This window comes from Ruditapes philippinarum, unplaced genomic scaffold, assembly GCF_026571515.1.
Source record: "Ruditapes philippinarum isolate M1 unplaced genomic scaffold, ASM2657151v2 ctg527_1_1_1_1, whole genome shotgun sequence".
NCBI classification, from domain to species: Eukaryota; Metazoa; Mollusca; class Bivalvia; order Venerida; family Veneridae; genus Ruditapes; species Ruditapes philippinarum.
The window spans coordinates 408,785-420,549 of record NW_026865278.1 but is presented as its reverse complement, the minus strand read 5'-3'; the positions used below and the strand labels follow the sequence as shown (position 1 = coordinate 420,549).

The 11,765-nt window shown below is 33.5% G+C and overlaps 1 protein-coding gene across 1 annotated transcript; it reads left to right on the top strand.

Moving 5' to 3' along the window:
- The first annotated feature begins 312 nt into the window (after positions 1-312).
- On the top strand, positions 313-3,954 carry LOC132728492 (anhydro-N-acetylmuramic acid kinase-like). The gene is made up of 2 exons (XM_060714128.1): positions 313-1,659; positions 1,860-3,954. The coding sequence occupies exons 1-2, from the start codon at positions 916-918 to the stop codon at positions 2,253-2,255; spliced, it is 1,140 nt and encodes a 379-aa protein (XP_060570111.1). The 5' UTR covers positions 313-915; the 3' UTR covers positions 2,256-3,954.
- The last annotated feature ends 7,811 nt before the right edge of the window (positions 3,955-11,765 follow it).

Here is an 11,765-nt window from a genome sequence, read left to right as displayed (position 1 = left end):
TAAAAAAGAATACATTTACGACATATCTTAAAGTGTATCATTGCTATCTTTGTAGACATAACTTAATCACCTTTGTAGCAATATTAAAGGTCAATCAGATCTGTTTCAAAATTCAAGCTCTCATGACTTTGTTATTACCTTAATTAAATGAATTAAATGTATGATATCGTTTTCTTTTCAGAGCTCATAACTTTTTACACGAAGTATATATGTATACTCTAGTAGTTAGTTACTTGAAGTATATTTAAATCATTCATTATAAGCAAGTATTAAATATTGTTGTGTATAGCATGATAAATTATATCTCATGGTAAAATCTTTCATGACATGTTTTTAGCGTGTGTAATGTGAGATCGATTTTACACAGCTGTTTCGTACTATACATAGGATAAAGGCAATATAATTATCAAGCTTTTCATTTCTTTTGTTAAGTATCGTTTTACGGTATTGAGCTGTACACAGCTGAATGACCGCTTTTAATGTACTGCTCTATAGTAAACAGGGAATTTGATATACACGAGAACAGGATATAGAATTTAAAAATGTTCTAAATAGTGATTACGACTCGTACTTAAAGAAGTACAAGGTCATCCGAGATAAAGCGTAAATCATGCTTTCATAGGATGTAGAAATGTTTGACTAAGGATAATCAATTCATAACACAGTGCACTGACACGTAGGCCGGTACGAATATTCAGTTCAAATAAACGTGTTTGCCATTCAACGAAGTCATTTAAGGTTACGTACACTCGGATATAAACTATGTGATATACAGAATTACAATATATACGCGCCAAATTGTAACAGGTCGTTGTATAATCAGTGATTAATCGATGAAGCTCTCTCCCTTGGTCAAAGCTAAATCTGACAAGTGATTGGTAGCAGGAACTATTTCTGTACTTATAGTACGACAGGATGGCCACATTTATCGGAATTGGTTGTATGTCCGGATCGTCTCTGGATGGCTTGGATATGTGTTGTGTTGAGTTCACAGGGGATGTCTGCTCAGATTTGTGGGGTTATCGGATCTTGTGTGCTCAAACAGTACCGTATACTGCAGAGTGGAGCGCTAAGCTTAAAAACGCGGCAAAACTTTCGGGTGCAGACTTAATAAAACTTCACGTTGAATACGGGCTGTTTATTGGGAAAAATGTGTCAGAATTTATAGAAAATAACAATTTGGAAAATGTTCAGTTTGTAGCATCACACGGGCATTCAGTTTTTCACCAGCCATCAGATGGCTTTACATTTCAATTAGGAGACGGACAAACGACGTCAACCCAGCTTTCTGTTCCGTTTGTCTGCGACTTCCGGTCCAAGGACGTTTGCCTCGGAGGCCAAGGCGCACCTTTAGTGCCATGCGGAGAGCGTTTTCTGTTCACAAACAATGAAATGTGTGTTAATTTAGGAGGAATAGCGAATATAGGAATAAAAGGTCACAAAGGTTATGACATTTCATCTTGTAATATAATACTGAACCGCCTCGCTGCCCAGAAAGATAGCAAATTGCTATTTGACAAAGATGGTAATATTGCAAGAAGTGGAAAAATTGTTAACGAGGTCCTTGAAAGATTAAATAACCTGTCATATTTCAAATTGCCACCGCCAAAATCTTTATGGAGGGATTACATTGAAAAAGAAATATACCCACTGTTAAATGTAAGTTAATAATTTAAATGTAGACATTTGTACAGTTATAAAATATTTGTACTTAACATTCTTATCATAGATTTCAAAATTAATATACAATCAGCTCAGCATAAACTCATTTATTACATTTAAAATAACTTCATTAATTACCATATTGTCTAATTAATTATGTTTAATATCTGAAGTTCACCTTTTTTTTCTCTCAATAGGTGAAGGAAAACAAAGTTGAAGATCTGTTGCGCACGTGCACAGAACATGTGGCGTTTAAAGTTGCTGAAGCATGCATTAAAGCTAAAGAGCTCGTGCCCAACGTCAGCGTCCCTAGCGTTCTTTTCACCGGCGGAGGAGCGTTAAATAAATTCCTGCTTGAATTAATACACGAGAAATTAGATGGCAGGGGGTTTGAAGTTGAACAGGCAGACGAGGATACAATCAATTTCAAAGAAGCGCTCATTTTTGCATTTATTGGATTACGATGTTTACTTGGCGAAGAAAATGTATTCCGGGAAATTACAGGTTCGAGTAGCGACACGATTTCCGGCAGTATTCATAGACCTTTAACAAGTGGTGCTGTTAAACCTATCAGTCTGCTGAACAAAAGATAGTGCTGTTGATGATATCCTAGGTTTAATGTATATACGTATCTTATTTATCAAACTGTGTCTTGGCTCACACTTTTACGTCTGTAATTAACTATGATTAATTGAACGAAAAAAAAAACCCGAAAGCATTTTAATAATTGTGACTGTAATTAGAAAATTGATAGCTCTAAACAGTAAACATTAATTAATCAATTTCTCTCAAAATACTTGTCTACACCTACATCACCGACATTTTATGACACATCATTACCATCAAATGAGACTGGAATGTGTACCTTCACAAAATCTGCCGAATGAAAATAAAAAGTTCATAACCGTTTTTTGAAGGTAAATTAAATAAATGTTCATGGACGTTTTAAAGGGGTTTTGGGAAATTCGTGTCCGATTGTTTTTTATAGTTTGTTTCGATTCATTTTGATGTGTATTCAAACTTAGTCAGTTGCCAGTATGTACATGTATTTATTTAGTCTACAGTAAAGTTTACATTTCGTGCGTGACAAATGCATTTTAAAAGTGTTTAGTTTTGTTGAAAAACATTTATGTTCAAGTGTAATAAAGTGTGCTGACCGAGAAATAGGTTGGTAACGTATTTAAGGAAAAAAGATATCATCAAAGTACACGAGTCAGTGTTTATTACGAAACTGTGTTCATCATACTGCATGTGAAACGTGTATTCACCATGCTACATAGATTGTCACAGAGTGTTCAACATGATACACGAGAAATATGTGTTAATTATACTGCACGAGAAACGTGTGTTCATCATACTGCACAGGAATCATGAATAGAAAGAACATTTTTGCAATGTGCTAATGTGCTTGGCATTTAAGTATACTTTCAAGTATAATCATTGCGTCTTGCCTCGTGATTTTAACATACTTTCAGGTATTATTATGTCTTGCCATGATGAATATCCGGGATGAGATATTTAAACTACATGTATAATGATATATTATCATGTTGCAATATATAACATTCATTCATTACTATCATTTAGGGTAATCATGTGACCTTGTCGATTATAGCGTAATAGTTAATAGATATTTTGAATATTAGGCTCGTGGCTGAATAGTTAAAGGCCCATTATGCCTAAGAAGTGCTATTATTTTTATTTCTTACAGCCTTTTTATTTTTCTTGTTCTGTTTCCAAAATGTTACTCATTTGCTTATTACCTGAATCTTCTTTTGCTTCTGTTGTCTTTTCATAATTAGTACAGTAGTGAGTAAGTATTTTGTATGGAAGTCAAAGTACTACTTTGTTTACATTTTGCTACTATTATGACAAATAATTTTGTATTCAACGCTACTTTCTGTATGTGATAAGCATTTGACATGCGCTTAAATCATTGTTCAAGCACAATGCAAGTGAACATCATGTTTGGCTATTCTAGAATATGGGAAACTCTAAGGCATACTGTGCCTTTAAGGACACTGACTTGACTTCAAAATACTCCCTCGTATCCAAGGAAAGCTCGATCTAACCAAGGGGCATATTTTTATCATCACCAATAAGTACCAAAGGTAAACAGAATGCGTGTTGCCATTATCAAACATGAATTATTTTTTAAGTTTGCTCGAACCATATTTCATACATTAATTTGAAATTTAAAAGAAGATTTAGTTTCGCGTCAATGAGTATAAAAACTTTTGAGCGATTGAAAGTTGTACTTCTGTTTAATGTATGGTGTTTAAATAAACACTGAGTTTCAAAACATGATATTTGTTTTCTTCTAGATGCATGTATATCAATATCTTCGTTTGAAAAAGAAGAAATGATAAAACAACAACAAAAAACAAACCAAAAAAAAACAACCGCTTATATGAGTGACACACGTTATTCATTAAAAGATTAATAAATCTTACTTTTTCAACTTGTGCTATTTATCTAATCAGAAAAAGTAGTATAATTTATAAACTTACGGTAATATTTATCTCTGTTTTTATATAGGTCATTGACATTTTACAACAAAGACAACGTTATTGCTTAAAGACAACCTGACTAGTTAATTTACTTAATTTCCATGACTAATTTACCTTGAGGCTTTTGCCTTTGTTAATATACTGCTCTTTTTGTATTTTATACCAGTCACATGTTTTGTGTTATGTACTCATTCAATGTCTTTTAAAACTTCTTAGTTATACGGGTTTAACCCTGACCATGGCTAAAATGGCTAGATGACCTTAAAACTTCCACTGTGCGGGATTTAAATATCAAAATATGGACATAATGGTATTGTCCTGAATTTGTGACCATGGTAATTTCCCATAATTCCGGGTAACCCATTAAAACATGTCATTTCACAGTCCATATGGGCGAGTCCTCCAGAAGAGTATTAGACATTTTAGATTTTGGAGAAAAGTGCAAGATAGAGATACAGAATGATGGCCCAATTCCAGAAGCTTCTCCTAGTTCTTTAGCCTGTCAAGTGTTTAAGCACTCATACACGGGACCTTGATTTAAAGTCTCTTCCGAAAAACTTACTAGTAATTTTAGTTGGCCAGCCCAGGAATCAAAACCACAATGTTAAGGTTACAAGTCTCGCGCTCTAACCAATGGGGTTATGCGGGCTGGTTATGGGCAATCGTTGCCGAGTATAAATATACTTAAATAAATAAACCCACGTATCTTAAACAACCCTAGATTATACAACATTTGATGTGTTAATAGGTTATCAGTTTCTATCTGTCTCCTCTGAAGTCTAAGTGTCTCAATGTTAACCTTGTATGAACTTTATGAAGTATGAACTTTATCTATCTTGACCTTGTAATAGATAAAAACTAAACTTTTTTCATACATGCTTGCTCATACAGGCATGAAAACTAGTTGGAATAGAATGCCATTATTTCGGAAAGTCAAGCAATTATGAATAGAATCACATTTTTATGTCTCCATGTTATATTTCTTATACAATAAAAGCACAGAGAAACTTATTGTCCATACAAACTTGATATAATTTAGAGAATTAATGTTGTTACATATTGTATAACAGTTAAAATTTACAATAATACTTCAAATATAAAGTGCTTCATTAGTACTGATATAAAGCACTACATCTGTAAACATAAAGGCTCTATATAAAAAGAAATGTTTATACAAGCTCGTAAATAACTTTACCAAAGTGATTAAATTGTAACGTATGTGAAGTTTCACTTCACGCTGCATTACACTTCTTCTATACAGCTTGATTTATAGACTAAACAATATATTAACTCAGTTTTAAAAAAAAATCTTTACCTAAATTGTTAAGAAACCTACTTTCTTTAATAGTTACCTGGATTTGTAATGTAATGTAGTACTCAGGCCGGAACATCATCAAGGATGCTAAGCTGAGCTTCTTAGGCTGATTTGGTAGACATGGCTCTAGACTAGTCACTTTAGAGACAGCTATGAGATACAAGGGAATCCGGCTCTTATTGAAAAGACCCCTTGGTCCGTTTACATACCAAGTGTATACCACTTATACAAGCGAGGACTACCAGGACTTCTTACCTGTACACCTCTAATTAGGTGGGAAACACTGAAAGTGTCTTTGAAAAATCCCAAGGGTGTTACCCAGCATCGAACCCGGGTCCTCGGGAGTGACAGCCAGTGGTCTAACCAACTGAGCTAGCGCTTCACCATTTATGCAATCCTCTTTCCCCGCTATAAAATTTTGAACCCTCTATTGCTGGTGCTAGGGATTTGGCTGTTAAATGCAACCAGCAGACTGCACGGATGTACGAGCTGGCCTGATAAATAGGTCAGTCATTTTTGTCACGAGTATGTTCACAGAATTATAGATAAAGTGCTAATAAGAACTATAGATAATAAGAACTATAGATAATAGTGTTAGAAGCGATATGTCGTAACGTTTTTACATAAAGAACCAGCCACCATGAAAAACTGTTTCAGTTGGACCAGTCCATTGTTGAATATTTATTTTAAGCATTTATATATTAACCTTTCCTATATCAACAATAGGCAGCTACGTTGCACAAGTCATGAAAATAGTTCCACTAAATTTAGCACTATTGAGGCCAATCAATTTCCTCAAATATGAGACATGTCTGCCAACATGAATTATAAAACACAGTTCACTTCTTTACTTCATAATACCTCTAAAGTGATCAATTACATTTAATAAAAACATAAGACGGAAATGTATTGAAGAACTATATTGACCTAACAAAAGAATGTCAGTATACATGAATATGAGTCAAGAATAGTTACAATACGAACATTTGCTTTGTTTTCAATGTCCAAGAATAGTTCAGCTGTGTTTTAAAGAATATTTACCGGTAATTGATTTCAAGTTTCCAATTAACAATTCCCTAAGAAATGAAACAGGTTTGATGGTGATTGACTAGATGCAACTGCTTTTTCACCCCGTGTGTAAAACTGTAAGGAGATTTGAAGTTTATTTCTCTTGCCAACGTTACACGGTTATTGTCATAGTTACATAGAACACGCTGCCTCCTGTAGCAACCTTGGCAGACGACATTTACTGTAGCACGTAGCATGTCAATCAGGCCAGCGTCTAACCCCAGCAAGAATATGTTTAGCTAACGATTAATAGTCTGTGCCAATCAATGACATGGTGTTTAGGAGTCCCTGAGGTAACTGCCAGACTAGACTAATGTAATGTTCACACAGTGCCTAAAACCATTAATTATATCATCTACAACATCCACAACAGCAACAAATGTCCATGCAGTGCTTTACTTACTTTAACATTTCAAACCGAAATCTTATGAACATATACATGTATAAAGTCAGATCGTTGTGGTTTTTTTGTGTTTTTTGTTTTGTCTATAAGCAAATGGCTTGGAAAGAAAGATCATTTGTGCATATTGAATATTTTAACAGAATATATAATTTTAAGTTAGCATAAAGGCATAATATAACGACGTTTCAGTATCAACATTACAATTTGCGTTAAGCAGTCATGCATATTTATATTAAACCTCACAATTGACAAAATTATGGTACTTTAAAACCATTTAAAAGTTACAGTTAACTGCAGTAACAGATTTAATCAAAGCAAAAAAGAAAAATATTTATTTTTCATTTTGCTTAAACGTCGGTTACATGAAAATAATATATTTTTTCAAGGTGAATACATTTGATTTTGAGTTTTACAGAAACTTTAATTTGAAAATACATTCTCTTTGTACCTAGATATTTAAGATACATTTAAGAACACCCAAGTTGTAAATATTGCAGACAAGGTTTGATTAAGCCTGTTCATTTACGATAGTGGTAACTGATAGCTACTGTCCATGACCCCCAAGCACCGAGGAAACCAGACATTATAACGGTGATTAAATTAGAATTTTGAAACATTCGTAGATGTGTTAAACTGTAGCCAAATTATTTAACAGCCAATTTGAATCACTTGGGCAATATCAGTACATCTATTAGTTCATCAAACTACGATACTGTTATATAACAAAATACTTTGAAGAAAAAGAAAAGCAAAGCAAACAAACAAAATCAACAACAAAAAACAACAACATAAAACACAAAATAAACACAAGGAAACAACAAGAAAAGAAAAGAAAAGAAAAAGAAAAAACAGCAGCAACAACAACAGAAATACAAATCATTTGGAAAAAAATCTTATTTCCTCTGAACCTTTATAACTTTTAATAAGATTTTTATAAAGACATGATGACAAAGAGATGAATTACACGGTGAGATATTGGATATTTGATTTTCTGATCATGGTTGAGTATCGTGTAACACTTTAAACTCGTCATGTCCAAACATAAGACGAAATTTCAAGTTCATTATCTATTCAGACGTTCAACTTGTTCTTTTTTTCTTGTTGACACAATTTAGTACAAAAACAACAACCATCAAGAGCACGCTATCAACATATTGTAACAAAGTGTCTCACATAATTTACGATAATTTTCAGTGTGACCTGATGAAAAGCATAGTTCACTGGCCTGCTTATAGATGATACTCCAAGTATTAACGTCATAAAATATGGGTTTATTGTTCAGATGACATAAAATCTTAACATTCTTTTCCGTTAAAAATATTTTTATTGAAAAGTCCCATTTCCAAATACAGGAAGGTCGCGATGTTGTGCAACATGTTGTAAGAGAAATAAAGATAACGTACATATGTAATCAGAATGTACTATTTTTCAAACTATTATTTTGTTTCTAACATGTATGTAATTGTACAACAACATATTAACCAAAACATCATGATCATTTCTAACGGCTATCATATTAGTGGCAATTAATCCCCTTTGAAGTAAATTAGGCTATCAAGTAATGTTTTTGAAACCTTACGATTGATTGATTGATTTGATTTGATTGATTGATTGATTTATTGATTGATTTATTGATTGATTTGATTGATTGACTGATTTGATTGATTGATTATGATTGATTGATTGATTGATTATGATTGATTGATTGATTGATTGATTGATTGATTGATTGATTGATTGATTGATTGATTGCAGTTAATTACATTTTCTTTTAATGAAGCTTTTCCATCACATTCAAGGGGAATTTTACATACCTAAATTTGTTTTGGCATAGGTTTCATCCGTACAAATAGTCAGACTTAAACTAAACAACTGTTACAACGAAAAATCTGAATGTTGATGCTTTTGAGCGGTTTGACAAGAGATTATAAAATTAGGTATATAAAATTAGGTAAACAAAATAAAGCTTGCAATTAATAACACGTTAACACGTATCGGCATCGTTTAAAATAGTTGATACAGTTGTCTCCCCTGCTTAAATACTACCATCATAAGAGGTAACTCGTCAATTTTTTCAATATGAAAAGGAAAACTTTCACTATTAAAATTATTATAGTTGTGATAATTTGATGATTACTGTTCAAAGAAATTTACCGTGTTTTCAAATTGATACTTACACGTGTTGTCTGCGATATTTTAATACTGATTGGACATAAATGCTTTTTTTTCCAAAAGGATCACTTTTTACATGCCCGAAAGAATTTCGGACATTTATGTTATACCCCCTGGCGTCCGTCCGTCTGTCTGTCCGTACAAAACAGAGCAACATTATGGGGTTAGGTCTATTGTTCTCATAACAATAGATGTTCTTACCAGAGCTACATTATTGGGTTTTCTTTTGTTATTTCTTTTGTTCTTTTTAACCCCACAATGCAGAAAATAACCCCACAAGAGAAACGGAATGAATGACATCAAAGACATCCGAGCAAACATTTTGGGTTTACGGGTTATATAACAGAAAAGAGAACAAAAGAGAACAATAGGTTCATTCCGTGATCAAAGGGTTTATGGGCTAGTAGCCCTTAAGAAAACAAAGAAAATAACAAAGAAAATAGCCCCTAAACCCAAAATGTTTGAACGTCCGTCCGCCCGTTAGCAATTTGGTTTCCGGAGCATAACTAAAGTTCCATTTGGCCCACAATATTCAATCTGATGATTGCCCATATTAGCTACAAGATCCCTATTGATTTTGGGGTCAAAAGGTCAAAGGTCAAGGTCACTATTACCTTAAAACTGAAAACAGTTTCCGGAGCATAACTTAAGTTCCATTTGGTCCACAATACTCAAATTTCATAAGATGATTGTCCATATTGGGTAGAAGATCCCTATTGGTTTTGGTGTCACAAAGTTAAAGGTCAAGGTCACTATTACCTTAAAACTGAAAACAGTTTCCGGAGCATAGCTTAATTTCCATTTGCCCCAAAGTATTCAAACTTCATAGGATGATTGTCCATATTGGATTAAAGATTCTTGTTGATTTTGAGGTCACAAGATCAAAGGTCAAGGTTACTATTACCTTAAAACTGAAAACAGTTTCCGGAGCATATTTTAAGTTTCATTTGGCCCAAAATATTCAAACTTCATAAGAAGATTGTCCATATTAGGTAGAAGACCTCTATTGATTTTTGGGCCACAAGGTCAAAGGTCAATATTACCTTAAAACTGAAAACAGTTCCCGCTCAATAACTAAAGTATTAATCATCCTATAGCTGAAAAATTTTATAGGATGAACAGCCATGTCTAATACATGACCCCTATTGAATTTAGGGTCATAAGGTCAAAGGTCAGGGTCACAATGATCTTTACACTGAAAATTGTGGTTTCTGGAGCAAAACTTAAGTTCCATTTGGCCCACAGTGTTCAAACTTCATAGGATGATTGTCAATATTGAGTAGAAGACCCCTTGGGTCACAAGGTCAAGGTCACTTTCCGTCCATCCGTCGTAGCATTTTATACTTACAATATAACAACTTGATGATGGTGCTTTTGAAACAGCAACTGTATACATATATATGAAGGTTCTTCAGCTATAAACTTATTTAATTCCCATGTCTTACAAATGCTTCATCCTTACTAAAAAAAAAAAAAAAAAAAAAACTTTTTCGTGCATATAATGCACCGCCTATAGCGATGCTCTTGTTGAAAGTCTGTCAAGTGCAAATTCACACTTAAACATATTGTAAAGGAAAGTATTAGATTGAGGGTACAGAAAGGAGGAAGACAATCTGGGCAGATCATAAATCTCACAGCACATTAAATCAGATATAAGAAGCATTGATAAATGTTGAATTCTTCTTAAGTCGGTTTTAGGGGGCTAGGGCGACAGCTTGCTATTACCACTACCGTGATTAAACCGGTCCAGCGACATTTTCAGTTTTGACGTATGGAATCTGTTTTTCTCTATTTTACAGAAATAGATTCTGGTAAACATGTTGGAACTGTATTTGAAGATCTAAGAAAAGCTTTTGATTATTTGCATGGCCAAAAAAGTTTTTTTAGATACGTTAAAACTTTATCATTTTTTTTCAGATTATAATTTGTCTTGAAATTTTCAAAGTTATGACATTTGTTTCTAAACTTGATTATAAATTTGCATTATCGTGGCGTATTAATTATTTCACACGATATAGTGTTTGACAAATGAAATGAAACAGTTATTTTCAATACATATATTATACCGAAATTTCTATTAATGCTGTACTGTTTGGAGCAAAAGAAATCAAAGGTAATTAGATATAATTATAAAAACAGAGCTGCAAGATTTTAAAACATTATATGAGCCGTGTCACGACAAAACCAACATAGTGGGTCTGAGACCAGCATGGATCCAGACCAGCCTGCGCATCCGCGCAGTCTGATCAGGATCCATGCTGTTCGCTTACAAACCCTATAACAAATAGAGAAACTGATAGCGAACAACATGGATCCTGATCAGACTGCGCGGATGCATAGGCTGGTTGGATCCATGCTGGTCGCAAACCCACTATGTTGGTTTTGTCATGACACGGCTCAATTCTATTTTGTAAGAACTGAATTTCATTCAATAAACGATATATTTTATACTAGGACTCTTATAAAGCTTTTAACAACCTTGTACCTTCTTATATATCTGAATTTTTGAACTTTCGGATATGAAAAATTCACATTTAAAGATATCAAAATCTTGCAAAATTGACAAGTTGGAGAGATCGCTTACCTATACAATTTCAGTGTCGATAGAAATCTCGTTCAAGTATTGATCAAGTAT

What these genes read in the sequence shown, in the direction of transcription:
- LOC132728492 (XM_060714128.1), top strand. Translation starts at nt 916, where the DNA reads ATGGCCACATTTATCGGAATTGGTTGTATGTCCGGATCGTCTCTGGAT. An exon ending in AAATATACCCACTGTTAAAT is followed by an intron (nt 1,660 to 1,859) that starts GTAAGTTAATAA and finishes TTCTCTCAATAG; the next exon opens with GTGAAGGAAAACAAAGTTGA.